The sequence below is a fragment of the Struthio camelus genome, chromosome 5, assembly GCF_040807025.1.
Source record: "Struthio camelus isolate bStrCam1 chromosome 5, bStrCam1.hap1, whole genome shotgun sequence".
Lineage (NCBI taxonomy): Eukaryota > Metazoa > Chordata > Aves > Struthioniformes > Struthionidae > Struthio > Struthio camelus.
Window position 1 is genome coordinate 43,633,803 of NC_090946.1, and position 23,706 is coordinate 43,657,508.

General features: G+C 42.0%; 1 protein-coding gene across 10 annotated transcripts in view; it reads left to right on the forward strand.

Annotated features, from left to right (window-relative positions):
* DPF3 (double PHD fingers 3) overlaps positions 1-23,706 on the forward strand; it is a 180,367-nt gene that overhangs the window by 63,527 nt on the left and 93,134 nt on the right. For all 10 annotated transcript variants that reach the window (XR_011141489.1, XR_011141491.1, XR_011141490.1 and 7 more), the window contains exons 2-3: positions 7,946-8,106; positions 13,330-13,437. Coding sequence is in view for 6 of the 10 variants with exons in the window: in XM_068946092.1 (XP_068802193.1) it covers positions 7,946-8,106; positions 13,330-13,437 (269 nt within the window). In the remaining 4 variants the exon portion in view is untranslated. The remainder of the gene's footprint in view (positions 1-7,945; positions 8,107-13,329; positions 13,438-23,706) is intronic.

Consider the following 23,706-nt stretch of genomic DNA (forward strand, 5'->3'; position numbering starts at 1 on the left):
AGCGAGGTATGGTGGTTTTCCCGCAGTATTAACTTATGCTGCTGTCTCTTTTCTTTAAATGGAAGTGCTGGCAGAGCTCTTATACTTCCACAATACTTGTGAGGATGGGGCTAATCAAATCAATTTTCCCCAAATTGTAAGCTATGCCTACCTTTTGTCGTTTTTCTTCAGAGCCAGATTTTTTTTGTGTGAGATACCCCTAGTTTCACACTGGATTAAATTAGGGTGTAAGGCTGTTTGCAGAGTAATGAATTTAGTTCACTCCATAAGGCCAGATTCTCTGTTATGATTCAGCATCACACCATGATTCAAACAGTGAGAAGTCTAGCTCGGGAAAATCTCTGCTGATAAATACCTGGCAAAAGGGGATTCCTTTGTCTTTCTACATATAGGGGACAGGCTAGTGCTGGTTGCCCACACAAGAATGCTTGAAAATTTCATGTTGCTCTTTAGGTGATCTCTATTTCCACTGAGCCTTTGGCAGAATCATAGCTCAGGGAAACTCCTTGACTGCTCTAATGTCTAGGCTATGCCAATGCTGACTTAGGAACTTGTTGTCAGGTCCCTGATGGCTCCTAATGTCTTGTAGCGCATACAGTCTGTGCACCTGGCACAGTATTTTTGAACAAATGTGTGAAAGCTCCTCTATTTTGACCCAGCTCCATCAGTTCTTCCAATAAAAGCCGTTACCTCTCCTTACAAGCCTTTCCTTGCTTTTATCCTTAGATCATTGCTTCTCCAGCAACACTATGTCTGCTTACATCTGCATACTGCTTTATGGTCTGAATTATATATGTACCTACTCCTATAACAGTTGTGCTATCAGGTTTCTTTTTTTCCAACTCCTGTGCTGGGGAAAGTTATACAGGCCTCTTTTTGTGTATCAAATGGGATTGTTCAATAGGTATAGAAATGAAGTAGATGTGCAAATGACTCTGGCTCTTGGAGAGTTTAGGACAGGCGGAGGTACGTGTTTGTGGGTCTTTACAAAGCTGCCATGCTTACGTTAAAAAAATGAAAGCCCGGAAGGCTTGAGTCATCCTATAGCCCCTCTGGAAATCGTGCTTTGCCTTTGCTCACATTCACACCCTTTACATCATTCGAAGATGTTGTGCAGGGACAGACTCAACTGACCATTGTGAGAAAACTGAATCTGCACATTCCTGCGCTTTCTGGCTTGCCCTCAGAGTTTGTAGTAGCATTTTGAGCAACTTATTACGCCTCACCCAACATCAGTGAAGCCATTCTGTATTTCCGTTGAATTTACTTATCCTACCTCTCTGCAGTCACAAAGGGTAGATAACTGTAGCATTTAGTTGCTGTCTATAGGCTAGAAAATCTAAACAGAACAGCCAAAGGAGGGGCCTAGCCAGTCCTCTGTTGTTTAATACCTCACTGTGGTTTGAAATCCTTGCATATGGCATCAAATTTTCTTTTGCTTGGATCTTTTCATGGATGTTGTGTTAGCATCTCGCAATGTAATCTGAGGATGAGCAGAGCAGAATACTTTATGTCTTCCAGGAGAAGGCTCTGGAGGTGTGTGACTGCTGTTTGAAGGTGCTGCAGGAGTCTGGTGGATCCTGGGCTCTCTCAAGCACAGGATTGCAATTGTGGTTGCTGTCCTGGGCCCAGAAAGGAGATGCAACTTTTCAAGTGACTTGGACTTAGCTCACTATGCCCTTTTCAAACAAATAGTGGTGTTTCAGAGTGCATGAGGAGTAGGGAGTGGACAAAAAGTGCAGGCTGTGGAACACTGATCTCTTTGGCTTACTTTGTGAAAGGATAGGTACCACATTTCTGCATAACTAGCTCTGTCTTCATTGCACCTTGCTTATCTAGTCTAAGCTAGAGAGTCATAGAAGCCCAGCCTGGATGGGAAAAACATACATGAGCATGGCCAGACCACTGCTTGAAAACAGAATTATGCTGACTGGAGACAGAGAAAGAGAGGAAAGCCCTTTTGATGACTGTGTCTATTAGATTGTCCACATTAGTATCTGTCTTTTAATCATAAATGTTATTAGCTTACAGTTCATAATAACATTTCCCACTTCCAGCCAGCCTCACTGCCATCTTTTCTGACCTCAGTCTTAGCCACCCATGCTACCCCTGCTTCCAGCATGGAGAAAATTGGGGTAGTGCTGTCTGCATGAGGGGAAAAAGGTACATAAAGCTGTGTGTCATCAACGTAACATTTGGCATTGCTGCCCACGTTACTTCATGATATTCCCTGGAGATTTTGTGTAGCTATGAAATAGAAGTGGTGGCAGAATTGAGCCCTGTGGTGTTCTTGATGTCAAGGGCATGGGGGGGAAGGGGCAGCTGCCTGTCACAGGTCTCATGGGATCTGCTGAAAAGGAACAAGTGTAGCCAGCTTAGTGCAGTTCTCTCAGCACTTGCCAAGCCATGCGGTTGGTCAGCAGTACCTTGTGATCTGCAGTGTCTCAAGCAGCTAATAGTTCAGGTAGTATCTGTATGGTAGGTTAGTCCCAGTCCATCCTCATGAGAAGGGCCAAGGCTGCATGGCTGCTTCATGTCCAGGCTGTTTCGTGAAGTTGGACTGGGAAGGTCCAGAATATCTTCTGAAGCAACATCCTGTCACTTCTTTGCCACTGCACTTCTCAGATCTTGCCCAGTTTGAAACTGGATAGTAGTGGTGCTGGAGAACAGTTTCAGGTTTAAAATGTCTTTTTGAGTTGCCGTCACTGTTCCTCACAGCATTGCATGATCTAAAATGTTAGATTGGAGGCTAAAAGTGTAGTAAGTGAAAACTCTGCAGTCTTGGGGAGAACAACCAGTTCCACATTTTCTATCATGGCTGGAGACCGTTGCAAACTTCAGACCGTTGCTGCTTTCTCTTAGGTAATTAGTCATCTCTTTCAACACTATCAGCTTTTTACTTTACTGAGCATGGTTTTAGAGGGAAATGACTAGAAAAGGGCCTGGCCTCTGAACCTGGAAACAATTTGGATTCAAATGCAAAGGATCTGGTGGAAATCTAAGAGCTGCACTTAACGAAGACCGGTTCTTTATTATGCAGGCTTTCCAGGGTGATGTGGGACTCTAATCATGGTTGAGCTTGGCTGGTTATATGTCTTTAGTGAGTGCTCTCCTTCCTCAGATCCTAACCTGAATTATGATAGGCAGTGAAGGAAGGGTGCGCTAAATTCTTCCCATTTTGGAGCTGTTGTAAGAGCCGTCATGCACACGAATAGCCTGGACTTTGCAGGATGGGCTGGAAGGAAGGGGCAGAGAGCTGCCCTGCTGCTTTCAAGGCACCCTGAGGATCCCTTGTAAGCAGAAAGATTCTGAGAGAACCAAATTGTCCCAGAGCAGCTAGGATGAAGCTAAGCTTTTGGTCGTTATTGCTGACTTATAGGCCAGGCCAGTTCTTGCTGTTTTTTGGTTGAAGGCATGCCTAGACAAAGGAGTCGTTGCGATAGGTACTGTACAGAGAAGTAGTAAGTCACAGTCTGCTCTGAAATCCTAGAGCCTAATTAGAGTAGGCAGACAAAGACTGAGAGAACGACAGGGTTGTTCCTCACTGCCTTTGCTATTAGCTGATCCGATTCCCTTCATCATAGAAAACCTTAGTTTCGCAACCTAATAAAAGTCATAGGATCTGATTCTCCATCCTGGTATATGCTCTTCTGCTAGTGACTATCTGCAAAACTGAGTAGAATTGCCTCAGCCTCCCATCGCCATCCCAGGACCTATGGCACTGGCTGAGCTTCAGGGACCTTCAGAGTGCTCACCCCTGCTGACAGCGCACTTTCACTGCTCCAAACCAGATGCCTAATTTCAGCACTGCCCTTTCTCACCAAGAAAGAGTCCCTAACTCCTACTCGATATATACCTCTCTCGAAAAGGGGCTGCTTATATGCAGCCTACAGGAGATTTTAATAACACAGACTGTTCTTTTCCAAGCCAGAGAGCTTTTATTAGTCAGCCAGAGCCAGGTTATTTTAGTGTCCTCAGGCTGGAATGTAAATGCAAAGCTTGCATGTATCCCGGCAGCATTACCTGTCCCGCTGGTCCCAAACATACAGGATTTCACCTTTGTCCCTGCACAGAGGGGCTGCATTTTTTTTGCAGTGTACTGACAACTTTATTCTGTGTTTCCAGCCTTACTATTTGCAGTATGCTCTGCCTCCCTTGGCTGGCAGTTATTCCTGTCTGCTCCTTGTTTTTTCCCCAGCATCTTTGAAATCCCTGCATATGCTGATGGCTTTATATCATTAATACCGATCTAGACAAGCCTGTGTGACCTTTCACTCTCATGTCCAAAGGGAAGAATTGACCCTTGCAGTCAGTCACAATACAACTCTGAGTCATGCATACTTTTCATAAAAATAATGCAGAAATTCCCCATAGTTTTCACAGCTATTATTTCAGGGGATGAAGTGTAGGTCTTCTGTAGCAACACAGCTTGGGAAAACTATGAAGCATGTAACATCAGATAATTAATCTTTCTGACATATAATGTACTTTTTACTATTAATGCTGTCTGTTTATATTTTTTCTCTTCATGTATCTCACTCAGTGAAACTCAGCTGGTCTGTTTAAGATTCATTTGAACTCATTTGCTGTCCAATCTTATTCCCGCCCTTGTCTATTCTCCAGTTAGACTGCAAATCTTTCGGGAGAGGGTTGGGGTTTCTTCCATCTCTGTGGCTCTACAGTGACTGGCAAAATGGGGCCATACTTGCCTTTTTGTCTCTGATATGAATAATGCTCTCTGGTTTTCCTACATAAGATGAAAGATTTTGTGTCTGGATATGTTAGTACCATATTGAAAACAAAGAAACAAATATCTCTAAGTTAAAAGTTCCTTAAAAAAATTAACTAAAATTCACAATAAGTCAGATTCACTCCAATGAAGACTAACGGCAAAACCAACCACCCCACCAAAAGTAATTTCAGGGAAACTGTTTTCCACTGAAATATGACTGACATAAAGAATTATTGTTTCTTTACTTTCCAGTATTTTATTATTTGTCACATTCTTCCCTGCAGAATTAAAGTCGGGGTGAGGCCTCAAGGTCCCAGTACTTGACTACTGATGTTTCTAGTGAATGACTAGGGGATGGGTTTTTGATCGTGCTTGGTATAGTGAAGCCAAAGGTGAGAAGCAAACTTTCCTAAAGTAAGGAGGTGCCCAACTGCTTCTTCTAAATTATTATCTTTCTTAAGGCAAAAGATGCGTATTTAAAATGTTTAAGATAAATATAATGAAACAGCTAGACTGCAAGTAGCATAACTCCTGCAAAACTGTGCAAAGAATGAGTTTGACCCACTAACTTGGCAGCTTCTCTGGTCGTTAAACGTATTAGGCTCTCAAGCCCCTTTTTTCCTCTTAGGAAAACTTACATTTTAATCTTATAACCCGACCTGACAGTATCACTGAAAGCCAAATATTTAATATTCAAAGATTTATGGTTGTTTTCAGTCTTACAGGAAGATGGAAACTGAGTTTATCTCCAGCCAGATATTCTATCTTGATTGCTGAGATGTGTGGTTTTTTTTTTGTTAATAAGGGAAAATTTGTGGTGTGCTTATTCCATTGGTTGGAGTAGTTTTTTTGCATAAAGAAAACCTGTGCCATGGTGACAATTTGCTATCACACAGCTGTGCTCTTCCTCCCTGTAAACTCCTTGGACTTAGTGAACATCCCTGGTTTGATATAGGGGGAATCTGACTTAGCTCTGCTGAAGCTCAAGTGTTTTTGGAAGAGCTGTTAATCTTTGATCAACTGGAGTCTCCTTGTTAATGACTTTGATTACACAAGAGTACAACTTTAATTACAGCTTTTAATAAGCTTTCCTTTCTTCCTAGTCACATTCTTTACACAGTATATGCAGCTTATCTTTTTCTTTCTCCTCTGTTCCCATTCCTTCCCCTCACCCCTCTTCTGGAAAAAAGGGATTTGAGGTCATTGCTGGGGATTCTGTGTCTAGAGAGACCCCTCCATATGTCCTCTGCCCATGGCTCACCCCTCTGCCCGCTCGTATGGTCCAGAGACCTCTGTCCTTTGGCTCCCCTGCAAAGATCCATACCAGGCACTGTCCAGGAGCCCAAGGATGACAGGGGGAGAAAAGCGCTGTAAGATGCGAGAGTCACTGCAAATGCAGTCTGCTGCAGGAAACAAAAACAACTGAACAATCCTCAGAAAATCTGATGCAGCCCAAGGATGTACTGATTCCTGTATGTAACCCCTGCCTGTTGAGGACGGCCCTCCTCTGTCCCTTGGGGACACTCTGAAATGCAGCTGCTGAAGTGAGAGTGGCAGAGAGCAGCAGAAAGCCAGAGGGCTGTGGTGCTTGTTCTACACCCAGGGTCTCAGAGAAATGATCTGGTGGAAACTTTGGGAAAGGTATATGGACTTACCATAGTAAATAACTGAGGTTGTGGCTTAAAACAAGCATGAATTAGAAAGGTCCATCAAGGCCTATTAAACATGATGTCCCCAGTATTGGGTAACCTGAGACTTGGGGAAATAAGGTTCTGATCATCAGAAGTGAGGAGGAGATACTGGAGAATCCTCCGTCTGTATTCTGCCATGTTGTTATTCTTCCATATGCCTCTGTTATTGACCCCTGTCAGTGAGAGGATATTGGGCCATACAGTATGGCCAATGGAAGTCACGAGGTGGAATTGAAAGGTCACTAAAAAGATGTGAGTCATTCAGAAAATGGACACAGATGGTAAAACAGAATAATTTGCACCAATTTGATATTCAGAGGTGTACAAAGGGAGTATACTGCTAAAATGCCAATTGTGCCTGATGGAAATGGGTAGCAGGGAAAACAGCTAATAGAAGAGAACAGGAAAGGGAGCCTCTTTTGTCTCTCTGCACATGCATCCCTTTAGCTCCCTTGCTGTGCGTGTTATACTCTTTTTGCACACTGATGAATATCAGAGTCAGAGTAAGTTGTGCTGTGTATCGCTCTACTCCTGATTTCTAAAGAACTTAGCCTGATGGGTAGCTTTCCCAGCCATCCATGTCATAACAGTTTCACGTTGACAATAGATCAGGAATGAAGTTCAGCAGTGTGGCCCACCCACTTTGCAATACACCAGCATGACAGTCGCTCTACGTTGATGCTTTTCCATCTTTAGAAAAATTTGGATGGAGGATTTGGGAATCTGCAGCAGGCAGAGTTTTAAAATCTTTCTGTAGGGAAGAGGAGGATTCTACAAAATTTTTGAACAAATGCTTATTTATGAAATAAGTGACATTAGAACTGTTCCTTCCACTAGGCTTCAGAACAAAAGGTTTGCCTTGCTGGATCTTACCAGTGGCTGTTGTATCCTGCTGCTTTTGGTGCTTTAAACCTGACTGTGAAAAGCTGCGGAAGTGTAAAGAGAACATATGTGTTCTGACCATTACAGATATGACCCTAGCTGTTGATGTGGGTGTTTTCATGCCTAAGAAGCACACAACATCAGAACTATGTATGTCCTTTGCTCTCATGGGCTCTCTGACATCAAAAATGCAAAAATGAAGTTCTTCTAAACGTGGTCAGCATTCTGGTTGCTCAAAATATGCTGCAGGAGTTGTTATAACACGGATTGAAAAGACTGATTTTCTGACTGGGCTGGATAAATTACAGGGGAAGACAAACGGAAGAGCAGGGTCACCATGGCGTTTATATTGCCTGACTCTGGGTCGTGGGCCAGTGTGGTTGCACCATTTGCTTATTTAGTAGCTATACTACTACGGAAAAGATCTGTGTCCAGGTCCTGAGAGTCTGATCTTTTAATGGCACTTTCTGCATGATCTGCTTCAGCGGTGTCTTGTGTCCGCGAGCTCTTCATGTGTTCGAAGAAAGTATTTGTATTTCTGCTCATCCATTTTTAAATGAATGTTGTGTCTCCTTTTTCTTGGCCTTGTTTGGGGGGACAGTGCAATATTTCTTAATCTCTGCCCTGTCTCTTTTGACAGACTCGGAGACCAGTTCTACAAAGAAGCGATTGAGCACTGTCGCAGCTACAACTCTCGGCTGTGTGCTGAACGAAGTGTCCGCCTTCCCTTCCTGGATTCACAAACTGGGGTGGCTCAGAACAACTGCTACATCTGGATGGAGAAGAGGCACAGGGGACCAGGTTGGTACTGTTGTGTCTGTGTATGCATGTGCATGTATGGAGGGCAGGCTGCTGAGCCCTCATGGGGTTTAATTAATAGAAATTCAAACCTGTTATAGGCCAAACAGAAGAGAAGCTACCTAAACCTCTTTGCCTGCAGGGGATTTCCTTTGGTAACTGCAGAGAGCAGATCCTAATTATTCTCTCTCTACCCAAAGAAGTGATTACCTGACACGGTAGTTTCTAAGGCTGCATCATTGCAGCTCTTTTAATGCTACGGATTCCAGTCTGTAGCAGAAGACAAAATCCTCTGCTCTAAACAGGATTGGAATTATCTTCAGGGTGGACTGGTGGAGGTCGGAGTGTCTTAGATGGATGCTGAAAATAAGAAATTATATTGGGAAGAATACGCAGCATAGGTGAAATACGGAAGAGTCCAGCTATTGGGATGAATGTTGTTCTGATGGCTGCAGATGTAGGTGTAACTCCTATTTCTGCTTTGAAAAGTTATTTGGGTATCCGCTCTGGAGCCTGAGTTTCCTCAAGTGCAAGAGTTTGGTATGTGTCCTTAAAGAGCTTTTGCTAAGCCCTGTTCCAAAGCTCAATGAAGCTGAAGGGGAAAGACCACCACTTTTTTTGCAGACTTTGGTCAAAATTTCTTTTGTTAGAGTAAATCTATCTGAAATTCTTGTTTTGAAGGCAAAGCGCAGTCACCATTTCAAAGGCTGCAGATGTTATTTACAGAGAACTCCCCTGAGATCCAGAGGGAATTTTGATAGAGTATGGCTCAGTATGTGACCCACAATTAGCTCAGGGAACTGATCTTTTTGACAGCATCAAACTGGGTCTTTTATTTTATTTTATTTATTTATTTTTTTAGAGTGCACACCAGAGGGTTCAGGCAGGAAGAGGGCTAGGATGCAAGGATGAATGGGCACTGGCCAAAGGATGTGCATATGTGTGCAAGAATACGTGCCAGTTCCTGTAAACTACACTGAAAAAAATAACAAGCAGCAACGATTTTCAGGTCTGGGAAGGGGCAGTCTCCTATTGTCTCTTTTAGCGGCCAGTTTGCAGGAAGTGGGGTAGGAGGAGCACACAGGATTTCTGGAGGCAGACTAAGAAAGCAATTGCTGCACCTAAACAGGTGCTTAGCTGAAAGTTACCCTCTCCCTTTCACAGGGATATATTGAGGAAAAGATCCTTGCACTGCCCCTATTCCTTAAAATATCTGAAGTAGATTTAGGGCCTAAGTCTTACAGTGCTGTCTGAAAACACTTTCTGTAGTAAAATTCAGCCACTTCTGGTGTGAGAGACAGCAGGTGTTTTACCAGCACTAAAAATACCCTAAGAATACTTCAGCTGCCAAAACTACTGGGGGAATCTGGGACTGCTAAATGTGGTTTATGAGCTGGAAGTTTTCTGAGGTTCTGGGCTAACCCTTCTTTCACAGGTTCCTTTGTGACTACAGTTTTTTGTTTTTTTTTTAATATGAAAATTCCCCATTCTTAAGAGATTATGCTCTGGCAACATGAGCTTTTCATTTTTTGGTAATCTGTTTACCCAGGGAATTTCTGTTCTTATAGCATCAGGTTATGAGTAAGGTGCTGCTATTTTTATTCTTTTGAACTCAGTCATAAGCAAATATACATCCACTACATGCACAAGTAATGTTTTGCGAGGAGCCTCTGCTGCAAGGATAGGCATAGATAGTCTTGTGTAGGTCTCATTGGTGCCTCTGCTCTTGCAGGAGAAATCATTACAAAGTGTTAAGTCATCAAATCAGGAATCAAGAGATCTAAATACTTTGCCTTTGTGGTCACTAGCTCTCTAGACTACCCCTTAGCAAATTATCTGTGCAAATCTTTCTTTTCTCACCTATGATACTGGACTGTTCTACGACTTCCTCTACCAAAGGGGATCAGTAGCATTTCTTCTGCAGGGCTGCGGTGGAGACTAATGGTGGAACATTCTTCCCAGAGTATCTTAAGTGAATCAAGCTCCTTGCATCTGCTTCGGTGACCAAATCTGACTCCTTTGTTATTTTGAATTAGAATAATCAGTGCAAAATGAAGCAGCCCTCCTCTCTCATATTTGCTTGCTCTTTCTTGATTTTTATTACCCCATTTAGTGCTCTCTCGGGTCTCTTTACATCATCTATTTCTTGTGGTACCATTATGGTAGGTCAAAGCATCCCTCTGTATTTTAGCACGACTGTTTTTAGGCTGTACCCAAAGCGCTTATGCCCATACTGAATAGCTCTGAAAATTCTCTGCCGCCCACTCTGGTGTCTGGCTTGTGTGCTGTGTTCGCTGCCATCTACCATCCCTAACCTGAAAACTGTATAAAGGCAAATGGAAAAGCTCCAGGACCTCTTTTCACTTACAGAGGTTTTACAAGACAGAAAGGAGAGTCAGAATCTCAGCATACTAACCTGATTTCTTGCTGTCCTCTTTGTTAAAGGAGTCAGAAAACTGCATCTCATGATAAACAGTTCAGGGTTAATTTCACACAATACTGCACATAACTCCCTCCCTCTTTTCCCCTCCTCCCCCAGCCTTTCACACAAGCTTTGAGTTATGACTCTCCTACACTAATGAGATAAACAACATAACTCACTGCAGGTTCTGCTATTTCCTCTATAAGCAAATGATTGGAACCTTCTCTGGTTGCCCTATAAGGCACCAGAGGGAGAGAGAACTGAGCCAGGACTGAAGACAGCAAGACTTGTATATGCATTATTTCCATGTGCACTGCAAGACCCACTGTGGAGGGGCTAGTTTCAAAGTGTTCGGAACAGACCCTTTTCTTGTTGCCCCTCCTCTATGTAAGCAATCAAAGGTCCACGCTTTATGTGAGCCATCACAGTGGTAGGTGGGGGTCAGCGTTGAGAACTGACGATAGTATTTGATGGATTCGGATCAAGTGAAGGTATGGTATTGATTAAGTTCACTGGATGCTGCCTATTAATGAACAAAGGTATTGTGAATAGGAATAGAGTGCTTTCTTCAAGGACTGCAGAGATGGATGTTGAAGGTCTGTGGAACTTATGGGTCTATCTGCCATCTGGAGTGGGCTGGAGGTGCTCTGGGGAAGATGCTTTCCCACCTCTGTCTTTTTGTGGATACCTGCTTTGTTTCCCGTTGGGCTTTCGGCATGTTGTGGTTGAGTTTCACAGTCCTGACTGAATACAGAGCTGCTGATTCATATGAGAATGCTCAATAATTGAACCAACACTGACAGATACTTGCTGAAAACTTCAGTGAATTCTTGTTCCTCCCTGTCTGGGACAACTGTTCAAAGCTGCCTTTTGTGCTTGTTTCGTTCAAAGGACTCTTCTGTAGAGGCCTGTGCAGTGGAGGGCTGATTCTCTATCCCATTGCTTTGGCCTAGCAGCCCCCTATTTCAATGTTAGGATCAAGTTCTTACACAGGACCTGCTGTAAAAGGGTGAGGCTCCTTGCCTCCACCTCTTTAATGACTCACACCAGACAGGCACAATCCACCGCATCATAATAGCAATTGTTCACAGTGGTTAATGTTTGCAGAGTGCCGTGAAAAGTGTGTCAAGCACTGTAAAAGTTCTAATTATTCATGAGTTTTTATTCCCAAACCGGTCACAGGCTAGGTATGTCCTGCTCTGAAATCTATCTTTCTTTGGGGTGGGCATAATGCCCAGCAAGCTGTGCAGCAGTATGACGAGAGTCCCAGTCCACAAGTCCCAGTCCAGTCCTGCTCTGTACCCTGGAACAGCCGGGAACTCTGCAAATACTCCTTCTCCCAGCCATACCCAGGCAATGTGTGTTGTGGATGCTCCGTTTATGCACTAGGGCCTGAAAGTGGGTGGGGCGTGCTGGGGTTTGAACTGGCATTCCCAACAGCCAAAATATTTAAAACCGAGAACTTAGGCTTCACTTGCAGAATTTGATTAGCCTGTTCTCTTGAGGTGAATAATTTTGTTGTTGTTTCTCTATCTTTCTCTCTCTCTCTCTCTCTCTCTCTCTCTCTCTTTTTTTTTTTTGCCAAGTAACAGGATATCATTTATTTTCATTATCCTCATCTGGTTCAATGAGTCAGTCTTGTTCCTAGGCTGGTATGCTTTCCTGACTGTTTCAGAAGGGCTGGCTGAGAACTTGGGCCATCCTGCTGCCCTTGAGCTGTTCTGCTTTAGTGAGACTGCCTCGATGCTGTCCAGCCATTCACAGTTAGTACTGTTTCAGAGATGGTAACGCCACTCCTTTCCTATCTATTGTGTGGTCTTAGCTGTTTTCTAAGGGCAATGAGTCTGCAAAGGCCGTTCTACTCTTTTGCCCCTTCAAGACTAGCAGCAACTACATAAGGACAGAAGAGCCAAAGCAGAAGCAGTGAATGGAGAGGGCAGAGGAAGCAGGGGAGGGAATGACATTCTTCCAAAATTTCTGGGTCTTACTGGGTATTTCTGTGTGTCCTGAGCAACTAGGGGAGCTAACAATGCTCATTAGCACTTGGCACTGTATTTCCCCTAGTACTGATGCATTCATGAAGCCTTACTATGTTCTGAATGCAACAGAGAGCAAAGTGTAGCTTGAACACTGGCTAAGGGTTGTCTGTCATGAGATCCAGAGCAGCTCAGACACAGGCCAGTGATGCCAAATGTGATTCAATAGAGCATTCAGTAATATAAACATTATTGCTGTTATCTCCTCCCTCCTTTGAGGTGTGTGCATGAGGAAGGTAATAATGAGACAGAAGAATCTGTCTTTAGATAAAAGTCAAGCATTTAAGCAAAAATCCTGAGTCCAAACAGCCACACTTGATGGGCCTTAGCTTCCTCCAGCTCCGGAGACAAATTTTATGAACTGGTCTCTGCACCAGGGCCCTATGATTTGCCTGTTGGAACTTTATCTCTTCTCTCCCAAGGGGCCCTCTCTGCCTATCGAGGAGGCATCGCCCCTGTGACCCAGGAGAGCCTGAAATTCTATTTACGCTGAAGAAATCACAAATTATTTATGAGAAGCTCTGGTTTCAGTGAGCAGAGTGACGTGTGTGAGTGAGACCTAGATTCTCTGTAGGCCTGATCCCATGAGGTGCTGATGAGCCTCTGGAGTGCTGTATGCCTTGATTGCATAGTTCTGTCTCACAATTTGTGGGACTGAACCCTACAACAAGGAGATCCTGAGAGGGCAAGAACAAAGATGCTTGAGACATTGCTTGTGGTTTACAAACTGAAATGTGATTGTATTTATTTTTTGCCTTTTATCTTCAGGCCTGGCCCCAGGTCAGCTGTACACATACCCGGCACGTTGCTGGCGCAAAAAGAGGCGTTTGCATCCCCCCGAGGATTCCAGGCTGAAGCTACTGGAAATTAAACCTGGTAGGTACTTGTTTGTCTCTTGCCTGTGCTGCAGAGCAGCTGGCATACATGCAACCTGGCATTTAGAACTTGGACTACATGTTTGCCCCTTTCCATCCATTTCTCTTTGCATTTGTTGCATCTTATTTAATTTGCTGTAATGATAACCACCAAAACCACTGTGCTCAACTCACCCCTTACAGAAATAGGTACAACTTGTATTGAATGCAATGGGAGCTTCTGTAGAAATGAGTCCTGGCCTCTGCTAATGAATTCATAATGATGTAAAGTATCAATTTATTTCTAATTATTGCCTCGGTATGTTAGTAATAAAAAAATCTTACTCTGGCATCTGCTGCCTACTCTTTGCGAGGAATACTGCTATATGTACAGCAGTCTTATGTACTGCTAAGATTTTCCTTAACAGGGCTGGGAGCAAAGGGTGTTACTGGATTCTAAACAGCAAATAATAATAATTAGAGAGGATATGCCACATTTGTATATGTATATTTGCCAACAGGTGTACCTTAGTCCTCAGGTAGGTCTACCTGGGTCCAGTTCTTTCATTCTTGTCCTTGGTACACTTTCCCCACCATAAACTATGGGAAGTGATGAGTCTGGATGCTGAATGAATGACTGTAAAGCAGATGCAAAGGAGCTGCAGCTGTGTCAGGTAGAGCGTAGTGTGGTGCTTTCTTCCCTGCAGTTAGCAGTAAAGGCTTGCTGTCTTTGGGGTCAGCTATTAAGAGAAAGAGAGAACTTACAGCTGTATGTGATTTTCCAGAGGTGAGACATGGCCAGTATGAACAGTACAGAAGAAAACCCCCAAATGTAAATTAAGAATATTAAAAAAAACTATTTGACAGAAAAAGGTGTCTGGGAACTGAGCTATGCACAAGAATACTGATGACTTTGCTTCCATGCAGTGCTTAGTGAAGAGAGAGGAAGAGAAGATAAAGAGACAATTTATAACCCCAGTAAAGTCAGAGCCAAAATTCTTGTTGATTTTGGCAGAAACTGGTTTCTGAAGGCTCCCTATCTTCAAGATAGGAGATGTCAACAGGCGGTTGGACAAGAGGAAGAAATGCCTTTAACCACTCAGTTGGGGGTCAGATCAAGCACAAAATCTCGGTCAGCAAATAGAACCAGATCTTGTAGCAGAGTCAGTCAGAAAGAACTGTTGAAATCAGTCAGGTTACACTGGTGGAAATGAGACTGAGCTCTAGGAAGAGGGTGGTATGGTGCTATAGAAATTTCTGCATGAGATTTTGGGATGATGCAAACAGTGTTGTGCCTTGGCGATTTAGTAAGGTAAAGCAGTAGTGTAGAGTTTGATGCTTCTTTGTTTGCGTTATACTTTTTTTGCTGTACTCACTGAATGCCAAATTAGTGCATCCTACATGCCACAGGGCATGAAAGGCAATTACCACAAAGTTATCAGATAAAGAGACCTCAGCATGTCCATGTCTCTGTTGTTTTTCCTGCTATAAACATCTCTTCTGCATCTCAGGAGTGCTATTTCCGTTGCATTGCCAGTGGCAGCCAAATAAGGGAATTTACATTGCCCTGCCATTTAAATCTATTTTCCAACCAATTTCTATCTAGTGATTAACTTTCCTTATAAGGAACACTGCAAAATAATTTCACTCCATCTGTGAATATCCAAAATAGACTCACTAACCAAAAAAGGGATTTTCCCTTTGCTGATTTAAAAGTATAAAACCTATGGAAAACATTGGAACTCCATTCACAAGCTTTTGACAGTTCTGAGAAAAACATAGGGTATTTTGTTTTCAACATGGACAGCCGAAGTACTGTACATTTGGGGGAGAGGGCTACTGTGTTGAAACCTGATGCTGAACCTAGGAATCAAATTATTTTCTGACTGCCTCAGAGATCTCTTTATTCCTAAGTTAAGCATGAGGTGACTATGTGGAGCACAGATGTGGTAATTCAAGATCCAGAAAGAAGCATAGAGATGAGGAATAAAAAATATCTCAAATAAATTTTGAAGAAATCGTGGTTTTACTATGCCTAGGTCTTGGACATGCTAGTCATGGCTTAGAGTCGTTCTCAGCAACTAGCCACAGTTTGCCATGCTTGCGCTGGGTTAATGCGTTGATAGCTGATTTTTACATAGGAGGCTGTTGAACTGCTTATGCATGAGTACTACAATATATGCAAGCAGTGCAATTCTACACCATCAAATTCTGGCTAAACCTTAGTTCTATTATGTTTTACTTCTATTAAATATTCAGAAGGACTTCTAGTAAGATTGCCAATGTAACAAACAAAGAAGGGGATCTTATCTCCAAAAATTTCCCATCCAGCAGTCAGTAGGATCAGCACAGGTGGATGTGCATACTTTGTTGGATTGCATCTGGGCTTTTGATGTGGCTTATTATAGAGATAAGTTGGGACTTCTGCATGATTCAGGAGATACATAGGCCTAGGATTTTTTTTTGGAAGGCAGCTGGTCGGTAAGCAGAATCAAACTACTGTGTTGCAAGCAGGGCAACAGTTCAAGAATATAATAAATCGTTTAGTAATAATACAGTAGTTATAGTTATAACCTATGTTTGCAGTGTTGGCACCTTGAAGTTACAGGTAGCATGTTTAGTAATACCAAACCTAATGAAGAAAATAAACATGTTCTAACACAGTCTTCTGTTTTTGTAAAGTGCAAGTGCACTACAATATTTTTTTGGGTCAGTTTCTGCTTGCTTCTTAATAGAACAGGATGCTTTTATTGACTAGGTCTATTGTTCTTATTTGTGAAATGTTTTGTTTTAAGAATAGTTACAGCCAAAGTTGTAAAGATCAGAACACTGGAAAAGAAGTTGCTCATGCAGTCTTTGAATGTCCGTTGTCTTCTGCCATTTTACTCTGAGTTAAGTGCATGGATTGCCCTGGTAAAATTGTTTGATCAAGGATCTAGCAATTTTCATGTTAATACTATTTCTAAGCATCCTGCATCCCATCCAATAGGTATGTGGCAGAAATACAGTATTGCTCAAGCTTAACTTACAATAACTACTTCAGTGACAGTACAGTCAATATTATTACTAGGGCCTTATGCATTACACAGAGTATTCCTGATATTTAATTACCCGTAGGCTGATCTTCATCTTTCAGTGGTACATCCATATCATATCTTCAGAACCAATTGTTATGGCTCAACAGCAGCCAAGTTTTCATCGCTGTAATGGATTCAGGCTGTTACATGAGTCATTATAATATAGCAACTAAGACTCCTATGAACAGTGGTGTAGATTTGAAATAAATCCCCAGTCATGGGCAGTATGTTAATATGTTGGTAATACTGTGATTTTCTGGGTACATGATGCTAAATTTATTAGGTGTTATTACTCTCATAGTATTCATAAGGCTAGTCCTATACCTTGTTCTGTGCCACCAGGTATGGGTAAGTCTGATTCCCTGCGTAACTGGGGAGTGGTATTTGCATGGCATTTCAGTGGGGATGGATGGAAGGACAGGAAGCAGGGCATGCTTCCGCACTCACTCCTCCACTGGCTCTTCTCCTTCTGCCTGGTAAAAGGGCCTGAGCAGAGCTCCTGTGCATGGGAAGTCTGTGAGTCTGGGAAGGGGAATGGGTGAGGGAGATGAGTGGGCTGGTCTACATAGCCCATGATTCCAGAGGAGCAGGAGGATATCTGAGCAGCTGGAAAGATGAGAGTTCAAAATGGAAAAGACGTACCTGATTACACCCAAAGTCCCTTGAAATCTGAATTGCTCCTTGTCCAAAATGTTAATTGGTTTTGTGGTACTGGGTGATACCACGATTCTGTGTTGGGTCAGGTATCAACACTGTGAAAGCGGTATTACTCAGAGTAAACCCTGCTGACAGTCAAGGTATTACACAAGCTTTGCAGCTATGTAGATGAGAGCAGATAGGGTGCCTATGGCCAAGAACTCTGGTGGAATTTAAATTGGTAGTGTCCTACTTCAGTGCTACAAGATGGCTGAATATAGATAGATTCGTACATACATACATACACACACACACACACACACACACACACACACACGCACACAGAGCTTTAAAGACTTTCATGTGCTGTGTAAGTGTAAAGAATATGACTGGAAAGGTCTTGTTTCAGCTCATTCCTGTCCTTTGATTTTGGACTGAAATCCAACAGTGAGGTCTCATAGCTGGCAGCCTTCCCACCCATTTGATGGGTGTGGAGTACAGTTTGTGTGTGCTGTTATTCTAGTGAGAATGAGCTGGTGTACTGTGCTAGTGTATGTCTTGTTACTTATCTCTGGGCAGTTTAGCATTTAGCTGAACTATAGAAAATGTTTTTTTTTAAGTGGCTGTTGAAGAGGTAAAAATAGCCAAAAAGTATTTTTCAGTTGCCTTGATGAACTTTGATGGAAACCTTCAAAGCAAGAACTGCTACCAGATTTTTAGATGCCACTTAAGCAATGCCTGACTTTTTTTTAATCTGACATATGGGATATACCCATGTGAGTATGTTTGGGAATGAGTGAATGGAGTCCTTATGGATAAACTGTTGCCTCTTTCAAGCATCTCAATGTGCCCTGTGGATACTATGTCTGATTGTATAAGACATCGTGTTTCTCATGGTAAGCCATGAGTGTCCTCAGCTCTTGTGGACTGTGCTCAGCAGATCTTTGGAGGTCAGTGCTCTTTAAAATGGTGCATTTTATTTGCCAGGAAGTTAAAAAGCAAAGGGCAAAATTATCATTAGTATCACTTGTTGTATGATAGCATCTAGACATTTAAGCAACGTGTTACACCAACATCCTGGGGATGTTGTACAGGTTTTTTATATGAGACCATAGGAGAGCTTACAATCCAAACTTACAAAATATACAAAGGAAGTATTTTTTTTATAAAATGGACAAATGAGCCACAAAGATAATGAATTACTTGCACGAAGGTCCAACAGGGGGTATGTGGTAGAGCTGAACACAGAAAAGACTCAGTTCAAAGTTCCGTCTACTTTTTTCTTTCCCCCGTTGACATGTCTAGTGTCACTCAAAGGTATTTGGGCCTAAAAATAATTCAAAACACTAATTTCATGTGAATTTCCTTTTAGCATTTTTCACAGGCCAATTGGTACTGACTAGTTTCACTTTTGATTCCAATCATTTTCTATGCAATCACACTTTAGTTCTTATGCAGTACTACAAGGTAGCAGTTTCATTGTGAACACTGGAAGGAAAGATGAATTTTTTTATTAATAAAAAGTTTTGCTACTATTTAAAATATATGGAAACCTCTCTGTCATTTAAGGCAGAACTAGGTTCCTGCTATAATATAAACTCTAGCTGTGGCCCCCCTCTAAAATCTGCTGATGTGATTATATTAGGATCAAAATTGGCAGGACAATTCTGGTGTGAAGTAAGAGTACTATAATATTTAGATGAATTGGATAAAGCGTTCCCAAATGGAGGCTATAATATCAATATATCAATTCTTCAGACCTATGATAGGTTTCTGCAAATGTGATTTTACCAAAGTTACTTTTATATAGAGCTGATTTTAGATTTTTTAACTGTCCATGTGTTTTATAAACACTTGCTATGATGAAACCTAAATTTGGGGGCAGATATCACTTGACAGCTGGTAGATAGGAGACTTTTGTTCTCTGATGACTTGGTCTAGGTTCCACCTAGAAGTTGGACTTTCATGGCCTGTTAACAACTTCTGTGTCATATGCTGTCTTCTCTCCAAAATCTTGAAATTAAAAAAAATTTTTATAATCTGCTTATTATTCAAATGATTTTGCATTTTTAAGTACTTTAGCTTTTAAAACATTCCTCCACATCTTTCATAATATAGTCTCCAGAATTTCAAAATATCACGAATATTAGGTTTTTTTTCCTCCCCTTTTCACATAATGATCCCTGATTCCACCTGCCGGGTGTTTAGCTGTGATAGGATTGGAAATGGGCTCTGTGTATATCTGCTTTGGTACTCAGGCATCTGCACAAATAGGTGCTGCTGCAAAGCCAGCAGAGGGAGCAGTGAATAGTGCGTTTTTTGTAAGGGCAGGGCCTGACTCTGCTTCACATTAACTGAAGTAAGTCAGGAATTTCCTCTGCAGAAATGAATGGAACTATATGGGTGTGAAGCTAAGGTTTTGAGCTAAGGTTGCTAAGGAAGCTAAGGTTGTGAAGCTAAGGGATTGAGCCTACTGCAGGAGTTAACTTTTTAGTATATTTTTTTCCTGTGGCAGGAATAGCCTATTTTTAAGTCAATATTCTTTAGAAACAGGATTTGATTTTGGTCAGTTATGCCAAAGCAACTATTCTGTGGTGTATTTACGTGAAATGTTAGGCAAATAATAGGTCAAATATCAAACAACTCAAGCTCATAAAGGGTGGACAATGGTGAGTTTCATATCTGAAGAAGCTGCAAAACCCATGTTAAAGAATTTTACTGAGCAGTTCCTACATGGATCAGTAGTTTCTGATTGAAATAGTGCAGATCTCATTTTCAATCACTCCTGTCAATCTTTCTTTTTTGGCACCTCATGGAGAAGAAAACAAAAAATATTTAACTTTTTGTGAGGGGAAGGGTGGATAAGCTTTAGTTCTCATTTGATATGTTACAGTGCACAATATCTGTACGGTGGCCGTGCTGAAGTCTGAGGTTGGTGTATCATCTACACATGTTACCTTTCTGTGTCACTATGGAACAAAATGCGGCTTTACAGTGTGAATCTAAATCTGGGAGCAGGGATGCTGGAAGCGTGTTTTGTTTTGTTTTTGTTTTAATTAGTGCTTTTGGTGGCTAAGAAAAAGGGAACATTTATCATGGTGTTAGGAATCTCTACACACCCCAACTCTTTTTTCCTATCATGTCTTCAGCAAACTGGAAACCTCTCCTAAGAATAGGGAGAAGTTTCTTTTTTTTTTTACCAGCTCTAGCTTTTATTTAAACCAAAGTAAATACTGATTTCTGCTTGGGCCTATTTTCATGCTTCTTATCCACCAAAGTACCTAAGTATTGGCCTAAATTTAAGTAGGTGTTTAAAGTAGGTGTTCGTTCATCAAATAAGCCTGCAGCTTACCGTTGAGTCCATCCGTGCCATTGCATAAAAACAGTAGGCTTCAGTTCGCCACTAAATTTGTCTTCAGATTGTACACAGCAGGACATGGTGCCGCAGGGAAGAGATACTGCTCTATGGCCTTTACACATGCAGCCATGACTCAAGTTAGAAGCAGTGACTTTCTGTCACCAAGAGAAAATACATCAGTGTGGGACTGCCTTGTGAATCTGCTCCTTTCTCTTACACTGGTGTATAGCCAGACTCCATTTCATCCCATCCACCACCCTTAAATTCCTCCTACAGTGAGGAACCCAGCCACTGTGAATCTCTGGCCAGATGAAGTTTGCTTTCCTTTTCTTACATGGCACTAAGGAAATCAGAGAACCTATCCCTTTGTACGTGCATTCACTGACACTGAATCAAAATGTAGAAGTCCTGTAATGAAATGTCTTTGTCCCATTCCCAGTCTGCATGAGAAGTGCCAGCCTCTACATTTAGTGTTCTGGTACGCTATCCTGTGCTTATGTCACCTGTACCCCATACAGGACTACACAGCTGCAAGGACAATGGAAGATCTCTTTTTCTCTCAACTTCTCAATCTGTAAAATGGAGGTGCTAAAACATTTATCTGACTTGTCTATCTCAGAGAAGTGCCTAAGAATTACTTAGTAAATGTTTGCATAGAGCTTGAGAGCGGTAGGGGAGTTCTTAAATAAAAAGGAATGTATGAATAAAGCATGCCACTTGCCAAGCCTTTCAAGTGCCAGTATTAAACGTTTTGGCCATCAGCATGTAGCCTTGCAAAACTGTTAGGAAAGTCTACCAACTCTGGCACAAAAGCTACTTATGTGTACCGTGATGGTGATGAAAAATAAGTAACTTGTTACACACCCATTTATACTAAAAGGAAGAGACTTACCATAGGTAAATGAGTGAGTCAGATTTCATAAGGCTGGTAGAACAGTGTAAATATTAGAAAGATGGCTCAAGTTTTGCACTGTGCAACTCTTCTTGCTTCATTTTGGCCTCTGATTAACTGATCTTTAAGTTTCTCTGTGTAACTACCGTGACTGACTGGGCCATGGAAAATTCTCCTTTAAATCATGTGCTGTCCTTCCTTGGTATCATCATATGTGATAGCTGCAAATTCTTAGCATTCTAATTCAGCTCAGTAGGTTCAAGGGTATGAGTGAATGTGTATTTTGCCAAAATAGAATTTTGCAATCTTGCAGGTATGGAAATCCAATGGAAACAATTTTTCTGCTGCTAGACTCCACAGTCATGCTACTAGAATTTACAGGACTAACTTTGTGTAAATAGTTTCTCTTTCATTTGTGGGTTGATCTGGAACAGGTCACCACAAGCATTTTAAATATACAATTTTAACACAAGAGCTGAGTTGGTTAGCTAAGACTGCTCACATGAATTGCATGGGATTACTCCTGGTCTTTGTGTGGCTCAGCCAGCTTACATAATTAGGAGGAAGCTGCTTGAAGAAGCCACTGGGTTTTGGAACCTCTCTGGGATTTGATCAAAAGCCCATTGAAGTCAGACCCTGCTGGCTCTCGTGATCAGGCTAACACAGAAGTAGCAGCTACACAAGATAAGGCAATTTTGGAAAGTGTTATATCTTTACCTTTCTGAGCTCTCCAGGGCTTGTCCTAGAGAATGAAAATGTAGACTGCATGTGCAGTGACCCACATACGCAGGGCTGTTACAATTGCAGAAGCAATGCAGCCACGTAGAGGTGAAACTTCCAGTGCGATGTAGTCTCAGCTGTATTTAATATATTTGTGAAAAGAGGGTTATGGTGACTTTGGACCCAGCCCATTCTGAAGAATTATTTGGGGCAACTGGATCACTATCATAGGTTATTAAATAGAAGGAATGAGTTGTGCTGATGAACTTATCAGGCCTTCTACAGTGTGACTGTGGGCCGTCTCTTGGGGCCTGGTTCTGTAAGATGTGAGGAAAGCTTGGAGGGATGAGGCAACTGGGATGGCATTGCCTTGAAATACCTTATGTAGGGGCTTGCCTGTGGTCCTACCATCCTTTCTGTATTATCCAGTCCATTGCTTCACTCTTTCACTACTTTTGGTGACTGTGTTTGTGGCCTACCTCTGGCTGGGAGATTTGGGAGACTGCTAGGAAGCCTCTTTGGGAAGGTTCTTCAGCACATGCCTCTTAATCTGCTGAGGTCTGACTGTGAATGCAGTGCCTGTAGGAGATGTATTATTCCTACTGGAGAGGTAAAATGCTGCAGGATTTATCCCTTTACTATAAAGTTAATATCACTGTCTGTAAGGAACCATCAGGATTATTTATTTCTAAAATAAACAGATTTTAACCTTAAAAAACAGAGGAGTAAGCTGAGGTATGGGATTCTCTCATTAGAAAAAAGGGTGTTTTGAAAGACTGTTTCAGTGCTCCTTGAATAGGCCTTGGGGGTGCTAGAGTGGGTTGTCAAAGCAATTCCCTCAAGGCTTGTCAGGAGGGAGAGGTATGGGAAAACCCCTGGGGAAGCGCCAGAGGATGATATGCGGGAACTACTTGAACCTGACAATTTTGTTTTCCCCAAGGCCCAAATCTGCTCTGCAGCAAAGGAGAGGAGCAGCTGGGAAGCATAGTCTGCCCTTTAGAAGTCTTCAACTAGAGCTGAACCTGAACAGCTTTGCTGGTGAGCCTCCTGGCACTTCTCCTACTATAGCTAGTACCAATTCCTTAAATTGAATAACCTGCCTTGGTAAAAGGATTCTTGTGGAGCACAAGAATAGTTTAGCTGCAAGGACTAGACACAAGGCCCTCGGTAACGTATCATCTTTTATCTAATGCACTGCAAAAAAATAGATTTTGTATGGCCACGTGAGTAATCTGTGGAGTTCATTGATAATCATGTGAACAAGGGTTTATAGGATCAAGTTCCCAGGGCTTAGTCTTCTAATATGCCAAGCCATCTAGCCCCAGACAAGGAAAGCACCTGAGCTTCACTGTTAAGAATATCATCTTTTTGAAATTAATAGGACTAGTCACATTCTTCAAATTAAATCTGTGTGAAAGTACTTGGTTGGACCAGCCTTGCAGGTTTGGTACTGAGCATCCTGCAAGATAGAGCCTAGTAAAATCACAGGGTTACTAAATTAACCATGTACATACAGCCTGCACACTCTTTTATATAAGAAAATATTGACAAAAAATAGGAAGGAGACTGTGGAATGTCATTGCATTCAAAATACGATCTTTTACTTAT